The following is a 22,018-nucleotide window of genomic DNA, read 5'->3' on the forward strand; positions in this document are numbered from 1 at the left end:
TTGAGATCCGTCATATTACATTTAATTTGGTTTCCTTGCACCACAATCAATTCCTTTTAAGGTTGATATGTGACATGTATGATTCTTTGGAAATGAAAAATGGAATAATGTTATTGCCTTCCCTTACATCATTTGTTATATATTTACATATGATTTCGAGTTTGTCTAACTTAGTGATTAAAAGAAAGCAATATATCGTTTAACCATAGACGACTTTTTCATATCCAAAATTCATATGTGATAATAATGGATAGTATCAGCCGGTTTTACAAAATATTGTATTTAAAAAAGTTAACTTTTTCTCATTTAATTTGGTCACCTTGCACCACAATTCATTCCTTATAATGCTGATATGTGACATGTATTATTTCCTGAAATGAAAATTATATACTATTATTGCCTTCACTTAAATCATTTGTAGTATATTTGCAGATGATATCGAGTTAGTCTATTAAATTTGATTAAAAGAAAGCAATATATAGTTTTACAATCTACGAATTTTTCATATCATATATTCTTCAATCATTATAAGTTATAGTATTAATTGCTTAGACTTATATATATACTGGAGCACTTTTAGGGTAAGCTCACACCAATAGATCACGCCAATTTCACACAAATTCTAATATTCTAATATGGCGTATATCACTTTTTTTGTCTGAGTTGATTCCATTTGATACAAAAAAGAGTATTCGTGTTAAGGTACTGACCAATTGGAATACGGTCAACGGATCTTTGTGCAATAACAGAGGAATGCTTTTAGCAGATGCGAAAGTAAGTCGTACAATATGTTAAACTATATTCATCTACACATATGAAATTCTTAAACTTATATTTAATTATTATGTTGATACAGGGATTCAAAATAGAAGCAAGTTTTGAAAATCAGATTGATCCAGAAAATCGAGTCAATCTAGAAGTAGGTGCTTGGTTTGAGATATATAATTTCAAACTAATACCTGCTTTTGGACTGATAAGAACAACCAGGAGTTGATACCAAATCAAGCTAACTCCATTCTCTGCTATTTCAAAGATTGAACCAATCAGTGAATCTTACTTCATTTGCCTAGCAAGCTTCCTCAAAATAAAAAAGGGTCTTTCTCATACTAAGTTCTGTGTTGGTATGTTTAGCTGTATGCTTCATGTTTTATTTTCAGGGCGTATAACTAAATCCAAAACAATTTTATTGTTCTGATATATTTTAAAGTTGGCTATATAGTTTTGAATGTGTTTGTATATGTAACGTAGATCTATGTGGAGCATTGGTTTGTGTCGGTGAAATTGAGGATATTGAAGATGATGAAGCTGGAGGTGCACCAATCAGACGAATGCAGTTCTCCTTAATTAACATTGGGTTTGTATTATTTTTTTGTATTTCTTCATATTCTTGAGATTGTGCAATACATGTGTGACATATAATGTCTCTGTTCTTATTACTCAATAACAGATTCACTCATCTTAAGTGTGTGGCTTATGGAAGGCTAGCGGATGAGTTAAATGATTTCTGGTCTTCTACCATTGCCAATACAGTACTTTGTGTACTAAGGTTTTGGAGAATTGAGTGGGGTCCAAGTATGTTACAACTTAGAGTAAAATAAACCGAAGGTTTCATACAATATGTTATAATAGCTTTTATGTTGTGTATATTGTAGGTGGTTTCAAATTCATCACAAACACAGAAGTTTCTCAGATTTTGTTTGATGAAGACATACCAGAAATTCAAGAATTTAAGAAGAGGTAAGCCAAAATCATTCAAACTAAATTATTATTTGTCTAAAAGTTTTACATAGTCTCTAAAGAATAGTTTTAATTTTGGCTTTGTTTTATTATACATAATTGCAGGATTCCCAAGTCCTGTTTTTGAATGGATACTCAATACGCAAGAAGAATCAGCGGAGCTTTTTTTCACATGTTTTTTTGCTTATTATTTGTTTTGAACACTCGAGCTATTTTTTTTGGTTTTTGCTTATTGTTTTTTTTTCCTCAATTGATTTCTATGTGTAAGGTACTGATGTTCTTTTTTAATTACTATTAAGATTAAGATTAAGATTTAAGAAAAATATTTATTTATCTAAACGATCTGTTGCTGTTTTTCCTACAATGATTACTGAATCAATCAACACAACAATTATATTCGGAACTAACCTTCTGCAAATATGAAGTCATCTTCTTGCTATATGAATGCTATTGGTGGGACTGAATTGACTAAGGTGAAGCGGTTGGTTTGCGAGATAAACGAACCCTCGCTGAAGAAAGCGAACCAGTTTAAGCCATCGAATCTGAAAACAAAAAAAACGACAATATTAGATTCGACAAATATTCTGCAATCTTACAACTAGATTTAGGTTACAATTTGATTAAGTTCAACGGAACATCACCTTTTTCGCTGGTTGGGTCCACTCCGAATTGAGGAACCCTTATCCCCTTTCTATTGCGACCATCGAAACACCGTAGAGATTTTTTTTTTCTGTCGTTTCTCTTGAGTAAACAGAGAACAAAACAAAAACATAGCCCATTTGATATTGTAAGCCCAATAAGTTAGATACAATACAGTATGGTGTACAATCTTTTGTGGCCTTATATCTTAATTTTATAATACGGGTCCAATCCGTTTGCGCTATATTTTGAATTGTAATTATTATGCGTAGAGACAAAAATATATTTTTTCATTATTTTAGATGTTCAATAACCATTAATCAACGTAATATAAACTCTATACATTATTCAAATCAAATTTTATTTATAGATTTTACACCCCGCGCACGGCGCGGGTTATCACCTAGTTTACTAAATATTTGTCAATTGAAAAAAAAAACAAAAATAAACCCGCGCTTTGAAAGCGCGGGTCAAAATCTAGTAAGAGTTTACAACTAAAACAGAAGATTCTGGAATCATGCTCGACAGTACAACAAAAGTAGAAAGCATTATGAAACATAGAAAGATAAAGCCTATAAGAAGCGAGTCAAGTTCAGCAAGATGAAGAACCCCATGGAGAAGTTTCACCCTAATCCCTAAGGCGATTGTTCGCGAGAACAATTGATAGTCGAAATCGACGTTGATACACCAATGAGAAGCGACTGGATTGTTACCTGCCAAGAACTTTTGGTGAGAAGCTCTAGGACCTTGGGCAACACCGAGAGGAAGAAGTCCTATATGACTGGATTCGGTACTGAAGTTGACACGATCAATTTTAAACTCAACAAAGCTTCTCAACGAGACTAGGTGAATCTCAAAAGGTAACTTAGCCTTCATAGTGACGCATAGGACAGTGGAGGTGGATGACGGAGTGAACGGTTCAATCGGGTGAAAACCTTGGACCTCAACATTACCGTGTCGAAGCCAATAGTTTATAACCGGAATAGACCTGAGCATATTGTCATCGCACTCGTTCTGGTTGAGCGTGTTTGAGCAAACGTCGGGTAAGAGGCTAAACTTTTCGGGACGGTCGAGTCTCCTTACACAATACTTCAGAGTTTTCCTTCGACTTGTTGGAGTGAGAGCACATGGCAGTGGAGGAGTGAACTGATATTTTTCGGTTTCACTTCCTAGGTGAGGAAGGAGGTTGAGACGGGGTGGACAGGTTCTTGCAGTTGACGGAGATGACAGTAGGTCTACTCGGAATAGCTTATCTCCATAGAGTCCTTGGCGTTGACGCAGTGTTGGCTCGATGACTGCTACATTTACTAAGATAACCCTCAACTAAAAGACATCTTGAGTTAACTACAAAACTCATCCAACTAACTAATTTTGGTAACCAATCCTTTTAAACAAACCGGTTCCTTATTTTTATCCTTTTACAAAAGCACTTATATTACCTTATTTCTTCCCTTTTTTTTTACTTTTTTCAAAACAAATGAACCCTAATTTCTCTCTCTGGCGACATCTTCTAGATCCAGAAAGCAAAATCTAAAATTAGATCCAAATCTAACCTTTCCAAATCCACATCTCTTAGATTTCTCTCTCCGGCGAACTCTGTCTCTCGCCCTCGAACTTTATCTCTCGCCCTCGAAGTTCTGGACTGTTGCGGCTCTAGCGATTCACAGATAAACTCCAAATGGAAGATTAGATGCCGCTTCTTAGGGGGTGTTAGTGGGAATTGGATTTATAATGAGTCTTAGAATAGTGTTATTGGTTTATAGATTTTCATATTCTCTTTAAAATCTAGTGTTATTGGTTTGATGATTCTATAATTCTATACAAAATCATTTGTTATTCTTAAAATTTAGATTTTAATGATTCTACAAATCTATTAAAAGTAAGTGTTATTGGCAATTGAATTATTAACATTTTAACTCACAAAACAAGATTTTGAGAATACTACATGTTTCACTTGAATTCTTAGAATCATTACATTACTTTATTTTCATAGATTTTCGCAATATACAAAATTCTCTACAACTCTCTCCAAATTTAACAAATCTCTCAAATTTTAAAATCAACAAACTCTATAGAAATCTAAGTCCCACTAACATCCCCTTAAACTTCTTGATTCTATATTCTCACTGATAAACATCTTGATTCTATATTCTCACAGATAAACAGCTTGATTCCGTCTTCCTGCTACGAACCCTCATTTTTTGCATTTTGTTTAATACTTTAAAACACCTATGGACAAAAAAACCACGTAAATGTCCAAGTCAGTGAGCACCTTCGACATCTTCTTGCCATAGAGTGCAAAAGGATCATAGCCTTGGCCAACCCTTTTGTTTGGAATGATCACTTTGGCAGTGTTGTTTCCCTGGAAAGGAGTTTGCTGTGAGACAGCAAGTTTCCTTGCTCGCTCACTATTTCCACGGACATGTGCCATAGCAGTATTCCTCTTTCTTTGCCTTCTAGTTTCCCCATTCTGTAAATTTGAATCAGTGGGTACATCTTTGTCCAATACAAGAACACTAAGTTCACCACTCTGTTCTGGAGGTTTCTCCTCGGGCTCATTTGCTATCACAAGACTCATGGCTTTCGAGGAACTCGTTTCTTGGGGGTCATTATGTTATGCTTTCGCCCCATTCTGTCCTGTTTTCGCTCCATTTTGTCCTGCTTTCGCCTCATTCACACTCTCACTCTGCAATTTCGATGTACAAAATGTGTTTATAAAATATTAACCAAATATCCAATTCAAAGGATGAAACAAAATCCATACATAAGCAAATGATCCAAGCACACTAGAAACAAACACACATGTCCCGACATACAAGAAACAAAACATACAAGAAACAAAACACATCATTCCTTATTCCTAGCACTTTTTCGAGTCAATCTCTTCTCTGTGATTTTGGGAGAAGTTTTGGTACTAACCCCAGGTTCGTGCCCACGCTTTTCCGGATTTGAAGTTGTCATTTGAAGTTCATTAGATATAGTCCCTTTTTGGTGATTCCCACCTTCTTCTCCATAGCTTATATCCTATCCCCCAGCAACTTGATCTCCCTAAGGCACATCCCAAACTCATCCCTCATGACATCAGCTATGTCCTTGAAGCTTTTTTCAATTTTCTCTTTGGTCATCCCACCAACAGACGTAGAAGCCTCTGAACGAGCCTCAGCACGTGCCTCAATAGAAGGCACTTTACTAGCCTCAACAGAAGCCGTTTTACGAGATTTCTTCCGAGATACTGCACTTTCCTCCTTCACACCACTCCCTGTCTCCGCTGCACTATTTTCCTTCCTCACTCTCGGTTTAGTATCGGTGACTTTCCAGCAATTCATGGTCCAGTTCCAAATAGCTTTCGCATTAAACATGACTTTAATTATGTTCTCTGCGGCTGGGTCTTATACATCAAAGTCCCATCGTGGAAACATCTCAACAAAGTCCTTCTGGACGAAGTTGATCACGCTAGTCTGCAAAAATAAAAGATAGAATTATCAACTCAGATAACAAAGACTGAAATCATCCAGAAAAGACTTCACAGAAAACTTTAAAGTAAGTCGTCTGGTAAGTCATCCAGACAAGACTTAAAGTTAAGTCGCCTAGACGACATAACTTTAACTCTTCTACGAGGTCTTCTCTGGATGACTTACTTTAAAGTCTTCTTTGAAGTCTTAGGGAGTGAAGTTTAAATACATGTCTGCTACTGGCCTTTTTAAAAAATCTGTGTCCTTTGCCACCATTGTAGGCCAGCATCAGCGGAGACGGTCTGTTTGGTAAGGGGATGCCCATAATTAGCACCAAATCCTGGCAGAGCAAAGTATGCCCACACCTGAAGAACTTGAACAAACCCATCAATAGTGTATGAATTTGATTCCAAATTTACACCCTTCACAGACTCCATCAGCACCTTAAACGCCACTCTCCCCCAAGGATAATTCTCAAATCTTTCTAAATTCATCACTAGTCTTGCAAGACTAGCCCGTGTAGCGGTTGAGTACTTTCTCCCTTCAATGAATCCAGTGAAGATGGCAAGGTATCCGAGCCGCATGCGATCTTCCCGAGACCACTCCTCGCATCTCACAAATGTTGCTTTTATATGTTCAGTAGTTGGCCCAACATCGACATCAACACCCATCATCTCCCAGAAAGCAGCCATCTCCTTCGTAACCTCAACCCTTGGATTTTCCAGGTCCTCGATGTAATCGCAGTTCAGACGAATGAGGTGTTCAAATTCAAACAGTGAAAACCTCGCCGATTGTGGACCAACAAGACTCCAGAGCTCATACTTCTTCTTGATGTTAAGCTGGAAACTGAGCATATAATGAACCAGCCTTGAAGCCCAACCAAAATTCATCTCCTTGAACTTGATGAACAAACTTCGACTCCTTCAGCTCCTCATATTCGTCATCGTTTAGAGCTTGCCTTAGAACATTAAATGAATTTGTGTCATCAGTGTGATACAAAATGCTCTTATGTGCAGGGGGCTCTTCCCCTAATGTATATATCCTCTGCGGGAGTGCTGGTAAATCCAATTTCTGGCCTGCAAAACAATCGAAAACAAGCATCTCAAACACATAAGACTACTGAGAAGGCTTGCATGTAAATTGCATGTAAATTTTAGTGTGAAGACTACTGAGACAACTTCCAGGAAGTCTTCAACAAAGTCTTACACTCTGGAAGACTTCCAACAAAGACTTAAGTCGTCAGAAAGACTTCCAAGTAGTCTTCTACGAAGTCTTACACTCTGGAAGATTTTCAGGAAGTCTTCTACGAAGTCTTAGACTATGGAAGACTTCCAGGAAGTCGTCTGAGCAGTCTTTCTGAATAAATACAAAAACTGTTTCTTTAAAAGATGGATGACTTACAGTCGGAGAAGATATGGTCTCTAACGATTACAGATCTGCAAAAATCGACGGGAAAAGAAGAATTAAGACTACAATTTTTAGGGTTTTACGGCGGCTAAACGCCTTAAGACAAGAGAAATAACTTACCGGCGGTGGTGTTCAAAGAGACGCGGTTTCAAATCTGAAACAAAGGAAGCGGATGGTCAGTTTAAACTAACCTATGACGACTTAATTGTAAGTCGTTTAGTTTTAATAAAATATTGATATTTCAATTTTCACCAGACGACTGAAATGTCAGTCGTCCAGGAAAGTCTTCTGAAATAATCCAGTCAAATGCAAAATTAACTTATGACGACTGAAATGTAGGTCGTCTAGGTTCTTTGGAGATTTTTTTGTAACCAAACAAAATCAGACGACTTAACTTTCAATCGTCTCAGAAAACAAATTTCAAAGTCAATTGCAAAAATAACATATGCGTTGACCAGACGACTTACCTGACGAACAGATCTGGAAAAAAAACTCGATTTTATACCTTAAATTGGTGAGATAACTTCCTTAGCACACATAAGGCTTTTCCAAGAACACAAAATCTCAAACGAAAGCGACCTACCTAGAATCGTTAGCTTCTTTGACTCTATGAACCATAAAAAATATAGAATCAAAATCTTGGGGTTTTTTAGCTTAATGTAGAGAAAAAGTGAGAGAGATGTTATGTTTAGTTCATAAGAATGGAGAAAGAAGAAGGGTAAATCGATTTTGGGAGCTTCAAATTGGTTGTTCATGGTGGTTAGGGTATTGATGACAATGACAATCTTGTAATTACTTGAAGATGATGAGGGTGAGAGAGTAAAAATATCATTTTCGAGAAGAAAAAATGAGTTCTTCACTAATATGTTTAGTAAAATCACTAGCAACCTAATCATATTAGTTTAAGCAATTCAACCATGTGAACAAAGCTTGTATTAGCTTTCTTTTCAATAAATGGGAAACAAAGTAACAAACTAATCGAACAAAACTGATTGAATAAGTGACAGACTGATTGAATAAGTGTGTATTAGTAGATACATTTCCATGCTCTGTTCATAATCTCGTCTTCTACAAACGGACGCAATGACCACATCAGAGTGTAAGTATCTAGTTCATCAAATGAGGTCTTCAAACTAAGCGATCTCACAATCTTTTCCTGCAAAAAAACAGTATCATAATCATCCATTGTTTTTCAGTAAAAATAAAATATGAATTTCAAAGATCCAACATGCAGAATATCTAAAGGTTCAAGATCTCACAAACCTGCATAACATAGTTCTGCTTCACCATACTGTAAACCACTGCAATAATTGTAGCGTACTCTGTAACTTCAGGTTCTTGAGCAAAATGTACAGTTTCGTTCTCCTGAAACCAAACAACATTACTCTCTAAAATCATTCTTTAAAGATATAAATGTGTATTGAAACCTTACTTCACTCGTCACTTGTCGCAAATCATCACTTGATTCTTCATCCAGTTGTGTGGAGAGCTTTGTTGCAGTCTCAATTGCAAGGGCGGCATCATCAGTGAGACGCTCGAGGTCAGATAACAAGCTTTGAGCTGCATTTACAACATCTTAAAGATTAAAAGGGCGTACTTACTTAAGTATGTCGAAGTGAGTTGATGACATGAAACATTACACAAAGAAATATGGCGATGAACAGTAGATTCATTATTACCTTTGATTAGGTGGTCAGAAAGTCCTGATAGAGATGTATGCACTTCTTGTTCCGGTAGTTTTTGCAAACAAAAAAAATGAGAGACGTGTAAGCAGAAACGAATAATTGCTGAAGAGTGTTTTCTAAAACATGAAAGTTTTCGCATAAACTGACAAACGACGAGAGTTAAATCAAAAGAGTTGATGAGGTAAACTTACAAGCCCGTGTGCTTCGTGCAGCATCATCGATGTTAATACAGCCTGCTTCTACGTATGATTTAAGCCGTCTTGTTTCATTGTTCTTGAGAATGTTCTCGATCAACTTGGAGGAAGTGAGTATTGGAGAGCGTTTGAGCAAGCCTGGGGGATAAGAAATTATGTCAGAGAAGGTTGACAGTGAAAACAATAAATACAAAGCAAAACGTACAGAGTCCTTGCTGAAAGCGTAGAAGAAAGATGTTTGTAGCATTATCTAGTTCCTCAAGCTTTGTGATCCTATAAGCATTGCAATAATCCAAGAATCAAGAATTAGAGGGTGTTTTAAAATAGAACATACTAAAGTGAGCACATATATATGGTAAAGAACAAAACATACCCCGTCATAAAGTCTTTGAAAATCTCGTAAATATTCTGCTTTAGCTCGCTTCTCACTTCCATCTCTCTTGTCTTGAATTCTAAAAGACACATGTAAACACATCTGTTCAAGCTAAAGCCAGAAGAAAGTTGAGAGGCAGAAGTTCTATTTAGCTTGTATAGGGTTATTTAGCTTAAGCTCAACCCTAAGTGAACCCTAACCCTTTTAGAACCCATTAAACTATGTAAAATAGCGCTGAACCCTTTTTAACCCTTTTTTTATGTAAACACATTTTCATAACACAGGCTAAATGCGACTGCCCATTATCAATAATAAGACAAAAGATGAAAAGCAATGTAAAGAGTAAGAGATCCAACAGTTTCAAAGCAAAGAGTGAGCATTCTTAACGAAATTGGTTCTTTAACTTTTAACCCACTGAACACAAAAGAAAGACAAAGGACAAGAAGAGTGACACAACACAGCCTTGTACAGTACAGTGACACAAAACAAGCTTGTAAAGTACACAAACTCAAGAACATCTCTCATGAACTAACAACGCATGCTCAAGTCATAACTTTTGCTAGAAAGTTTTTACCTTCATGTGCTAGTACAAAAACAAGACAAGATTAGTTCACAAGCTGAAAGTATTACTGAAGACAAAGACAAGAACCGCATAACAAAAAAACTTAAGCTATCTGAGAATAATAAAAAAATTATTTCCCACAATCACAAGTCAGATTCTAGAGTGAAACTGAAACAGAGAAAAGGCTTGAACACTATGAAACATCCTCTCACACGATGTATATACCAGTGAACACTATAAGAAGCAATCTATGAATTTCAAACACAAACAAGCAATTCTTGAAAAACCCAGAACATAACTTTCCTCTAGTTCGAAATCTAAACTAATCCCAGATTGATTCTAAGGCATAACCTGGGTTTGCTCTAGTTCGAGAGAGAGAAGAAGAGATCGTCGTCAAGTTTGAGGAACTGAATTGGGGGAAGAAGAGATCACACAAAACAACGTCGTTTCAACATAAAACATGGATTTTTTTTTTTAAATAAATCTAATAGGGCTGGGCCAACCCTTAATACCTCATCCTTACACAGAGTTCGGTTTCTGCAGGAAGGAGACTACATGACGTGTGTAATGGTGGCAGACAAAGCTCGGAGGAAGTCAGGGAGAAGGCTGAATCCGGCGGTGGAGAGAAGAGGCTATCCAGATTCGCTTCGTGAATAAAGAACTGGGGATAGTGTTTGGACATTGACCCAAGCAAAGATTTGATTCGTTAAAAATGAGAAAGACTTTCTTGCCCAAAAATGGAAAGTTAATTTCCGTTTTTGTTTTTACTTGTTTCCATATATATATACACACATGATCAATCAATCAAAAATCAGAATTATCCCAATACCGTGCAAATAGCTGTACAAACCAAACCCAAAACGAAAACACAAAACAAGTCATGTTGAGAGTGGAAAGACTGAGTGTGAGGCGTTTCTCTAAAACTGTGCCTCCGAACTAACTTGAAAACTTAAACCACCCAACGTGTCATGTTGTCAATGGTGTTGGCGTTGAGTTTTGTTTCCTTTATTATGAACTTTACTGCCTCCTCCTCCTCTATACAGCTTTGTGTGGCTGTTCTGTCCGTAAGACGCGTTCTTCACACTTTTGGTTCCCGAAAGCGGGCTCGTCCCGTAAACTCTCTGTTGGTTTCTTGCACCATTGGATGCTGACACTGCAGTGGCCACGCGGGGGCTGTTGCATGAACCGTTTCTCACGGCGGCAATGCCTCGAGGGCTTCCATAGAAAGGCTGCCCGGCCGGGGTGGTGGCCCTGTCAGCTCGTGGGCTACCATAAGGACTCGGGGTGTTGACCAGCATTTCCTGGTTAAGAATAATATTTTGCAATCAGAACATAATGAAACGGTTGTTACCTTAATAACTAAGATTCAGATCAAGTAATGTGTTTTTTTACCCTTTGTGGAGTCTGGTAAAAACTGGGACCCATGTGGGAAGAATTGTTTACTGTTTGTGGATAAGAGACTCGGCGATGATTGGCTCCTCCTGTGTCGATCCATGGAGCTGGTCTGCCACCACCACCATGGCTTTTCCTAAGACTGGCAAATGCAGGTGGCTCGTGTCCCATGAAGTAGTAAGAGCTGTGATGTTCCTCTCTGCACAAAGTAGGAGTTGGAGCCCATTGTTGTCCTTTGGAAGCAGCATCTTGATTGTAGCTCTGGAAAGTGCATGAGGATTGAGAATATGAATGGCCCATATAAGGAATGTTTGCTGGTATGATGCTCGGTGCCTGTTTCCTGTAAGGAAGTCCGGGATACGATGCCATACTCCAGTCTTCGATGGTTATTCCTTGTTTTGCAGCGAGGTCGAACACTTGTTTCTCTTCGACTCCTAAACCCATGAGCAGATTCCATAGGTTTCTCTGGGCTTCCCTCTGGTTGTAAATGATTTGGTCCCTCATTGCCATTTCGAACTGTAGTTCGGTATTACCCATCCCCTATATTTATGTGAAAACAGCAGCAGTAAATGTTAGTCAGTAGTGTAGGAATCTCAAGACATTACTTAGTTTACTCTACTCACCAGAAGCTTGTACTGGTTGAGAATGTGCAGATAAGTTTTGTTTCCATTGTTATTTATTGCTTCATTGAGCATATCCTGTAGTTTGCAACGATGCTTTTCATTTTCTTCTATTTCCTGTAAGAACAGAGGCATGAGCATGACTGCAAAGATATATTGCAGAGTTGAATGTAATATATGATTAAAAAGAAGGTTTACTCTCTGGTAGTTAACACCGGCTTCATCATTGTCTCTGATATTATCAAGTATTACTTGACGTCTGCTACTTAGAGCCTCGACAATATCCTTCTCTGTCGCCTATAAAATAAATAAGAAGTTACAGTAATGCAATATAATGACCTCTGGATTAAGAGAAGCTTTAAACGCAACTTGTTTCGCAATGGCATCATCGAGATGCTGAAGTTCAGTACGGTTCCTGAGGTTAGTTTCTTCCAGCTCGAATAATGCCTTCTGTAAGTTTATACGTTCCTGAACATTTTCACTGATCTGGTGACTTAAACCATCCAACCACGAAAGTTCACGTTCAACACCTCTTTCAAAAGGTATGATGCTAAGCTGCGACTCCTTTTCTGCTAGTTGCTTCTTCAGCTGAGAAACCTCACTCTATGAAACCAAAGTTCTGAGTTATGTACTGCTACTACATTCAATCTGTAACAAAAGTAATGAACTTACTTGAAGATTGTCGATCATTCGTTGGTAGTCTGACATATGAGTGTCGATGGTACCAATATTTTTCTACAATGCATTGAAAAGCAGTAAGTACTTTTTGACCAATTAGCAATATTGTGGACTAAGAGGAAACTAACTGTCACCTGAATGTGGGTCTTGATCTCTTTGGCTCGGTCAGCATATTTCAGTGTGTTCACAGTATGATGATACTGAGTATCAGCAGGTGATACAGTTGCAACCATCACCGTCTGGGAGTTCCCACTCAAACCATCTTTAAGAATACGCGTAAGTTTGCTGAAATTACACACGTCTGTCAGCCAAAAAAAAAGATGGCCATTTTAAAATCAGAAAGATCACATATCGACACCATACCTGTTTCTGTATGGGACGTAAGCAAGACCCTTTTTGTGTTGCTTCCCCAAGGCGTTTATGCAATTTGCTAGAGCAAGGAGTGAGCGATTAATATTAGCTCCATCCCTCAGTTTCTGACCTCCATTGTTCGTCTCAGCTGCTCTTTCACTGCCGGCAAGATCTACAAGAGCGAGTTTCCCTCTCACAACTTGATTTTGATTATTTTGCCTTCTTTTTACTGCAATCTCCAGAACTGCATGGGACCTGGTAATTGACAGGCACATTCATATAGGTAATGTTTCCATTACAGTGTGAGATCTAGGGATTCGGAAGAGACAAGCTTCCAACATTAACAGCTTATTCAGGAGATAGCATTGCTCACCTCGATGATGTACTGTTCATCTCAGTGCTCTCAGTTTTTCGTCTACTGTTCCCTAAGTTCAGCAGTTCAAGAATTCGATCGGCAGAATAAACCTATAAAAGAAACACTTTGACTAAGGTCTCATGATCAAGTTTAAAGTGATCTCCCCAAATCTGGTTTTACAGGAAGAATGGTCTTATCGGATATAGAAAGAAAAAAAAGTATAGAGACCTTGATTGATCGCAGGCCAGCAACTACTATTCCCTGCTCCGGATCCTCTCTGAGCTCCAAATGACCGGATGATTTTTCAAGCAGATCGTATATAACCTGAGTTGCAATTGAAACATATTATTATGTGAGAAAGAGTAACTCTCATCACTGAAAGATCACCACATACACACATACACAAAAAAAAGGACGAAGGAGAAGAAGAAAATTTATCAAAGGGAGGCTTACTTCATTGTAGACTTCAAGATAGGAGCAAGTCACTTCGAAGTCATCAGAGCTCTTGTCGCACTTAATCATGTCAAATATGGTATTCAGGCTGAGAACCATCAGTCCAGGGTCACTTCGTGTTCCAACCATTGTGTATGTTTTGCCGCTAAGAGCAAACAAAAAAAACGATGCATCATTGAGTCAGATAGCAAAAAAAAAGTGGAGAGGCCCCATACTGCATTAGTTTTCCTGAGATAGAAGGCCTAATCAAACAAAAATCCAGTTTAAGGTTTAGATTACTTTAGCCAGAATATTTATGGTAAGCTAAAGAGGCACATTCACTTGTAGTCTTTGCTATGCTACATCACTGCATACCTTCCAGTTGAACCATAGGCAAACACTGTAGCGTTGAGTCCATGAACAACCCCAGAGATCACAGAAGAAATACTCCTATACACATTCTGTAAAGAAAAACAAATACATGTTTAAGATTCATAGCTCATGTAATGAAACCACAAGTTTCCAGAGAGAGAGAGAGAGTGGGACCTTGTTGGTGCTCTCAGGGCCAAAGGCATGATCAAAACAATACTTCTTCTCTTTAGTCCGATTCTGAATCCGGTCAAGGTAGTCCTTCGATAAGTCAGGGTCCAACACTATCACCTCCTGAAATTTCAAAACACAAATTACGGAGAGAACAATAATCAATTCGAATCAGAGAGACTGTGGGAGTAATTGAAACAGACCTTAGAGTTATTCACTCGAACGATGTCTCTTCCACGTTCTTTCTCCATTAACGGTCTACATTTCACAGCGACCTAACGAGAATTTCAAACTCAGACTAGGAGCAACGGACAACAAAAAATTAAACGAGGGAGCTAACCGTTAGTGTCGTCGTCTTCTTAGCAACGGGAGCTCTGATGCTCGGCATTTCGTCACTTTGATAACGAAGACCAATCACAATGATGCCAAAGTGAAAATTTCCTCGGAAAACCAACGATCAGAGACGCAAGGAAACTGACCGCTGAGTGAAGAGAATGAACAATTCAGCTGAGGCAAAAAAGGATATTCATTCAAAAGTTTTTGAAGGTTTCAAGATTTTCTCTCTGTATAAATTCACCGTTTCAAAATTTATTAATACAAATAAGAAATCAATAAATGCATCACACAGAGAAAATATTTTTATTTCTTTTTTGTAAATCAGAAGGAGGAGAAAAATAAAGATCGTGCGAGAGGGATACTGTGTTTGGATCACGTGTATGACGGTGCATCTTGTATTAGAGGTGTTAATGTGATCAGAGCCGTTGATTTATGTTTCTGAACGGCGGATATCGACCTGTACATAAAAGTAGAGTATGTGTGGGTCCCCTCCCGGTTTATTGTAAAGATTTATTTACAATCGCATTGGCATTATAATATTTAATCCACAAGATTTTGATTTGGATCTTTGTTGCAAATTGATTTCTTAACTAATTTAATTTGACGAAGTTGCAAAATCTGTACACGACGACGTGCCTTCTAATACCATAGGATATATATACATGATTTTCTGACGTGACATTTGAAAAGAATTCGTATTAATAATGATCAAACTCATAAAATATATATTTCTTTGTTTTGACAAAAGAAATTGTCTTTACTTTTGTAAATAGAACATAATTAAAATTCTTTAAAAGTTGTCACAATGAAAAATTGGCTGACTACAGTTGTGTATATTAGAATAGGGAATCATATATTCATTTCATATACTTTATGTAACCCGTGTAACTGGATTTGTTACCTTCACCTCATGATGAGTTCGATTAAGGCAGAAGAGAAGAAGAGAGATTAATGTGGGGAAAACTATTATATCCAAAAGATATATTTTTTACTTTTTCAATATATGATTTTATGAAAAATTGTAAGTTTCAAAAAAATTAATTGTGTTTATTGAATTTCTATTAGCTAAAAATTATGGAAAATTGTTATTCACAAAAAACAATGCATATTTAATGAATTTTCTTAATATATATGAAAAGTCTAAAATATGCATCTTTTAAAAACAGAGGGAGTACATGAATATTAATTTCCCCCCAGCTAACGAATTAGAATCCTCCAATATTGTAAATAAATATGGTAAAAACCTTGCAGAATCATATAACTCGTGTGTTACTTCCCCATCTTGCACATTATCAACAAATTCAATTTTTATATGAATGCATGACTGCTACCCACATAGAAGTATGGGTACTCACACCTAAGTTTATTTCTAATTTTAATATGTGCATGTGCTATAAACTCAACTTGAAGTTTATATCTCACCGAATGATCGTTCGGTTCATCAATTACAAATATTACAAAACCCCTCCATATTAATTTTTTTCTGTTCTAGAACTGTTAAGATTCATCGGTGGCTACGTCAGATAATCTGTCATAGACTGTGTCAGGATTTGGTGATGAAAATTAAACAAGATTGAGTAACTTAAACTAAGACAATAACGTCGAAAAAGAAATGCCACTTTTATGGATATATAGAAGTCGGCAAGATCCTGGAAATATTACTTTCATGGAGTTATGAAAGTTACAAGTATTTTAGAATATTTCCTAATATGTTTATGGAAAGGGGTGAATGCCATAATCTGACTAAGTTAACTTAATAGACTCCTACTATATAAGAGGAGCTCGTGTGTACTCTTTTTCCTTTGTCCAAGAAAAGACCTAGCTTGGTTTGTGAGCTTTGGTTGTGAGAGAAATAAATGTTCTATATTCTTTGTACTTGAGATTATAGTAGATTGCCTCTTGCCAGGCCACAGTGGACGTAAACCATTCTAGGTGAACCACTGGGTAAACAATTTCTTGTGTCCATCTTCTATCTTTTCCGCATTCTTCTTCCTATCTCGATTATTCTACAAACTCAACTTTCTTAACAGAGAGTGTATCAGCGAGTTTGTGTGTTTGATTCTGGTTACTGAGTCAAACAGTTTTGTCGTTATGGTTCAACAAGAACGTATAACAAACCGTACAATAGTTGGATGAATGTCTGGTATATCAGTTAAGCTACTTTCAACTCTGTTGATTCATTGAGGAAAATCTATGGGTTATCCTGATCTCTTTTTGCATGATTGACTTCTGCCTATTTGAATTTTATGCAAGATTTAGAAATCACGTACGTAACTATCTCCTCTTTTTACCTTCATAAAATGTTAGTGGAGCATAATCGGATACTGTCTGCCCAACGGTTGCACACAATCTATATTTAGGGTATGATTGGTTTCTGCTCTACCACCCGCAAACGCAGCTTTTGCGGTTGGTAGCGGTTGTTGGCGTTTTGCAACAATCACACAAACCGTTCTAAACCGATTCAAATCGTTTTAAACTTCATAAATTCAAAAGCTCGTTTCAGCTAACGTTTGTGGCTGCGAGAGAATAATTTAATATATATATATATATACAAAAACAAAAATTTCACTAAAAAATTTAAATTATAATTATAAAAATACTAAAATATATTTATTATATTTTTATTAATATTACAAAATTTAAAAATAAAAATATTTCAATAATTTTAAAAAATTTAAAACTATAACTTTCTAAATATAATTTTTATATTTATTATAATATAATGGTTTTTGATATTTTTATAATTATATAAAATGTAAATATTGTTAATTTATTATTTAACGCTAATGCATTTGGTAGTTAACCAGTCTTAACTAACCGCAAACGCATCAATTTCTAACTGTTGAACCAGTCGTACAAATCTTTTAAACCCGCTAGAAACCGCAACCATCCGCATCCGCCAATTCCCGCGACCGCAACTGCGACCTCTGCATTTGAACCATCTTTGGATCAACATGAGAATCGTTTTATTCAATCTCTAAGTAAACGTGTTCCGGTTTGGACTAGGCCTCCAGATGGTTTCGCAAAGTGTAACGCACGTCGATGCATCCTTTGATCCTCAAGGAGTTGCTAAAGAGACTCTCAAGGAGTTGCTAAATACTATTGGGATTCTGCACATGGCCGATTAACATTGGGAGACAAACGGTGCGACCGTTTCAAATCCAAATTCGTGTCCCGCTGTATTTTAATAGTTAAAGATTTTAATTTTTTTTATATGTATATATATATACATATTTTTATTTATTAAATTTAGTTAAAAAAGGCCCCAAAAATATTTTTACATTACATAATTTGTTTTCCTCACAAATTTTATAAATATATTGATGATAATTTTTGATATAATTAAATTTTAAATAAACATAAATGCTAAGAGCTTAAACTCTTTTTTGAGCTGGCCCCTTCAATTATTTTCTATTGTTTGCACTGATTTTGTTTTAACAAAATGATGTTTCTGTGTTACATGATGTTTTTATTTACATTTTTAATAAAAACTAGGTGGTAATCCGCACCTTGCGCGGAGTGATTAACTTAAAAATATTTTAACTTTTAAACAATATAAATTTATTTATTAGTGTGATTTTAGTATATTGCATGGAATTAAATCTATAAAAATAAGAAAGACTTACATAAATTTATTATTGATTTAAGATAAAAAAACATAAGAAATAGAAATATTATTTTCATAATATAAATTATGAATATAAAATAAAATTAAGCATAGGCAACATGATAATAAAATGCTAGATGAAATAAGTTATAAAGAAACAAAAAAAAAAACTGATAAAACTTTCTCCTGGTTTTCTTTGAATAAAAAGTCAGAGATGAAATTCATAGCTCTCAAATTTTATATGCTTGTTTTGTAGCAAGTTGATTGTGATTTGTGATACAGTGTGTCAAATTTATGTATGATATATATATATCTTATATATTAAAACAGAAGTCACATCCTTGATTCATATGTGATTTTTTTAAAAATGGACCTAATGGACCTATTCATAGAAATTCATACTATATTTTAATTCAGACTTATAATAAATATAATTTTTAAAATATTGTAATCATAGTATCTTTTGATATCTTTTCATTTTAAATATAAATATATTTATTTTAAAATTTTAAACAAATCTGTTTAAAAAGATTTTTACAAGATCTTCAATTTTGAAATTATATTTAAATATTTTCACTAATTTCGAAATTAGTTTAAAATATTATTATACATTAATATATTCAGTTATATAAAATGAAAAATAAAAAAAATCTATAATATTTTAGTTATTATATAATCATAATCAATCATATTAAATTAAAATTATTATATTGAGCTAAATATAATAAAATTGTATTAAATTTATATATTTATATATTTATATATTTTATTTTCGTAATTATAAAATATTTATGTTCAAAAATAAAATCTAATATGTTGGTAAGATGGGTTAACATTATCAAACTATATATTACATGTATAAAAATTAACATGTATTTCTTTAAAGTTAATAATATAAAATCTTTGTAACTACTTTAATCATAATATATTTTCATTTTAAATATAATATATATTTATATATTATATTTTAAAAATTCTAATAAATCTGTGTAATATTTAAAGTATTTTAAGTTATCGTTTAGAAATAAAAATAAATAAATTATATCCTATTTTATCTACTTTTATAGTCATGATCATGTTAAAATATAATTATTATACTAAAATAAATATGATAAAATTATATTCAATTAATAAATTTATAAATTTTATTTTCATAAATATAAACTATTTATTTAAAATATAATATGATGATAGAACGAGTTAAAATTAACAAACTATATAATACATGTCTAAAAATTAACATATCTTACACTTTTATATATACAATAATAAATTATCTAAAATGAATAAGCATAAAAATATTGATAAAAAAACTCCAGTTTTGAAATACGGATCAGAATTTAGCATAAATTAAATACAAAATATTTTTTAAATATATTTTCTCATGAATATATTAATTTACTTAATAACTAAATGCAAATACAATAAGATAAATATATAATAAGAAGTAGCAAATACATAAGGTTTAAACAATTAATTAATTATAACATGTAAATTATAAAATTATTGTATTTGAAATAGTTATATAAATATTTAAGTATATGATTAGCATTAAAAATATATACCACTTATATTTTAAAACAATAACTTATGTATAGAAAAGTGAAAACAAATCGCACGGGTCAAAATCTAGTATATAGTTATAATTGGTAGGATTAAGTGCATAAGGATTACATCAAGAAATTTATTCCGTGAGTTAATAAAAATTCAAAAATATTAAAAAGATTATTTGTATATTTATTGACTAACCATAATATAAACCGCACCGGACTGCGTCATTACGATTGTGTAAATACGTTATCCATATTTAGTCTATTTTTTCAATTACTTGTTGATACAACAATTACTCTTGCGGAGAATAATCAATCTCCATAAATGTATTAATACTTATTGACTTAATTGACGAAATTAAAATACATGATCAACTCTGAAAATAATTATTCAACAAATCGTTGGTCTGAATTGGTGTTAGACTCTTGAGAATATCTACACTAAACTTATGGGCCTATCTTTTTTCTCTCGAAGTGTCCCCAGCCGCCAAGACCTTCATTCTTAGATCCATAGCTTCCCCGGTGGTTTGGCTTTCTCACCGCTGGGGAGGCTCTTCCTCCTTTTTATATTTTCTCTCATGTGGTTTATTTTCTCCATTCCAATTTCGTCATCTTCTTATATTTTTTGTCCGGCTGTGTTGTTTGACGGTCTCAAATACAACTTTTTGGTGTTCTTGGTTGAGGCTAGAGAAAGGAAGGTGTTTTAGTTCTCTTCACCGGTCCAGTCTCAAGTTGGTGGTTTCATATCCATAGCTCTCGTTCTCACGGAGGTTTTGATAAATGGTTCGTCGGTGGTGGCGTTTGTCCGGCCATATATGTGGCTGGTGTTTCCAGATACGTTTTTGCTATCCCAGTTAGGGATTAGTCCTTGTTACCTGATAGAAGCAATGTAGCGGCTGAAGAGATTGCCAAAAGTGTTACTCGTGACAATAGGCGTACGGGGTCCATCTTGGTTATCTGACCTCATCCTTGCTGAGGTGATTTCAACTATCAACCAGCATCCTACATGAAGCTTGGGTCAAGACAGTCTCCCGGGAGGTCTTCCCTAATCAAGCTTCCTTGGTTAGCTTCATCTGCAGAAGTTTCTGTTTTGTTTACTTTTAAAAAGCACCTACTGGTGTTTGTCTTTTTCATTTTGTTTGCTGTTTGTATTCGTGGCACTTTTTCCGTTAGGTTGAATCAATGACAAAAAAAAAAAAAAAGAATTGGTGTTAGACACTTACAAATTGTTCCAATTTCCATATATATATATATACTGGTCTGAGTCAAACGTTTCCTATAATGCTTCTCTGACTTCTAATTTGTGAATATATAACAGGAAATAATGCCATATATAGTTAAATACATTCATTAATTTTAAATATTCTTCAAGAATTATGATTACTAGGGCCGGCGTCCGCGCTGCGCGCGGATTACATGTTTAATAAAAATCAGGTGAATTAAAATTGTGTGTTTTTTGGTTTCTAAAAGGATAAGTTAAGTTTTGTTTTTTTATACAGGGGAGAAGTTCGAAACGGTGATCATTTTTTTTTAAAAAACAACTGTAAGTATGAATAATAAATAGTTTTGAGGAATTCGATATTTGAATGAGAAAATAATCTTTGTGTGTGACAATTTAATTGATGTAGGAAGTGGTAACGTAAATGTTTTAAAAGTTGACTGGTGGTGTTTGCTATGAGGCTTAAGATAGCAGTTTATTCCTCTTTTGGAAGCGTTGAATGATATCAATTTCGTTGTTAAAGTAGAAGCGCGTTCCAGGTGTTGCTGTAAGTGATAGTTTTTCTGAAAAAGGCAAATATTTGTTAGCATTTAGTTTTTTGTAAAGTTTATGTTTAGTTTATTACCTTCATGTATCCGTGGAATGATACTTGTGATGATTACGACTTGTTTTTTCCTTGTTGATATGCGATTTAACTCCCTGAAATTAGATGCATCCTTGTCCCATAAAGTTAGACGTACCAATTTCGATCTACAAATAATTATTGTATTAGATTTTGTTTAGTTGTAAACCAATTATTACTTAATAAAAAGTTTGTACCTGTCTAAACGTAATCCAATGATGATTTTTGAATCTGTGTAGTGGTTATATAAATCACTTCCTTGGATGA

The 22,018-nt window shown here is 34.8% G+C and overlaps 2 protein-coding genes across 8 annotated transcripts in view; both read right to left on the reverse strand.

Moving 5' to 3' along the window:
• The window catches only part of LOC103873476, a 22,185-nt gene extending 11,398 nt beyond the window's left edge, over nt 1-10,787 (reverse strand). For 4 of the 6 annotated variants that reach the window (XM_033272201.1, XM_033272200.1, XM_033272199.1 and 1 more), the window contains exons 1-10: nt 10,562-10,780; nt 10,401-10,456; nt 9,488-9,566; nt 9,320-9,387; nt 9,112-9,252; nt 8,915-8,956; nt 8,668-8,795; nt 8,499-8,600; nt 2,379-8,391; nt 2,146-2,279 (exon numbers count right to left, since the gene is read on the reverse strand). In XM_033272201.1, coding sequence (XP_033128092.1) covers nt 8,263-8,391; nt 8,499-8,600; nt 8,668-8,795; nt 8,915-8,956; nt 9,112-9,252; nt 9,320-9,387; nt 9,488-9,566; nt 10,401-10,456; nt 10,562-10,731 — 915 coding nt within the window. In that variant the 5' untranslated portion in view covers nt 10,732-10,780 and the 3' untranslated portion in view covers nt 2,146-2,279; nt 2,379-8,262. Of the gene's footprint in view, nt 1-2,145; nt 2,280-2,378; nt 8,392-8,498; nt 8,601-8,667; nt 8,796-8,914; nt 8,957-9,111; nt 9,253-9,319; nt 9,388-9,487; nt 9,567-10,400; nt 10,457-10,561 lie in introns of all 6 variants that reach the window. The other 2 variants (XM_033272203.1, XM_033272202.1) reach the window with 2 other exon arrangements.
• Nucleotides 10,777-18,606, reverse strand: LOC103873477 (kinesin-like protein KIN-8B). Of its 2 annotated transcripts, XM_033272195.1 has the most exons (16): nt 17,211-18,606; nt 14,758-17,130; nt 14,621-14,692; nt 14,424-14,540; nt 14,253-14,338; nt 13,899-14,043; nt 13,674-13,769; nt 13,464-13,555; nt 13,103-13,345; nt 12,874-13,024; nt 12,734-12,796; nt 12,431-12,664; nt 12,260-12,358; nt 12,065-12,178; nt 11,442-11,981; nt 10,777-11,350 (listed from the first exon to the last, which is right to left on the reverse strand). In XM_033272195.1, the coding sequence occupies exons 2-16, from the start codon at nt 14,803-14,805 to the stop codon at nt 11,024-11,026; spliced, it is 2,427 nt and encodes an 808-aa protein (XP_033128086.1). In that variant the 5' UTR covers nt 14,806-17,130; nt 17,211-18,606; the 3' UTR covers nt 10,777-11,023. The 2 variants fall into 2 exon arrangements, with proteins under 2 accessions (XP_033128086.1, XP_009150132.1); XM_009151884.3 differs by having other exon boundaries at nt 14,758-17,315.
• Nucleotides 18,607-22,018: the final 3,412 nt, after the last annotated feature.

This window comes from Brassica rapa, chromosome A06, assembly GCF_000309985.2.
Source record: "Brassica rapa cultivar Chiifu-401-42 chromosome A06, CAAS_Brap_v3.01, whole genome shotgun sequence".
Classification (NCBI taxonomy): domain Eukaryota; kingdom Viridiplantae; phylum Streptophyta; class Magnoliopsida; order Brassicales; family Brassicaceae; genus Brassica; species Brassica rapa.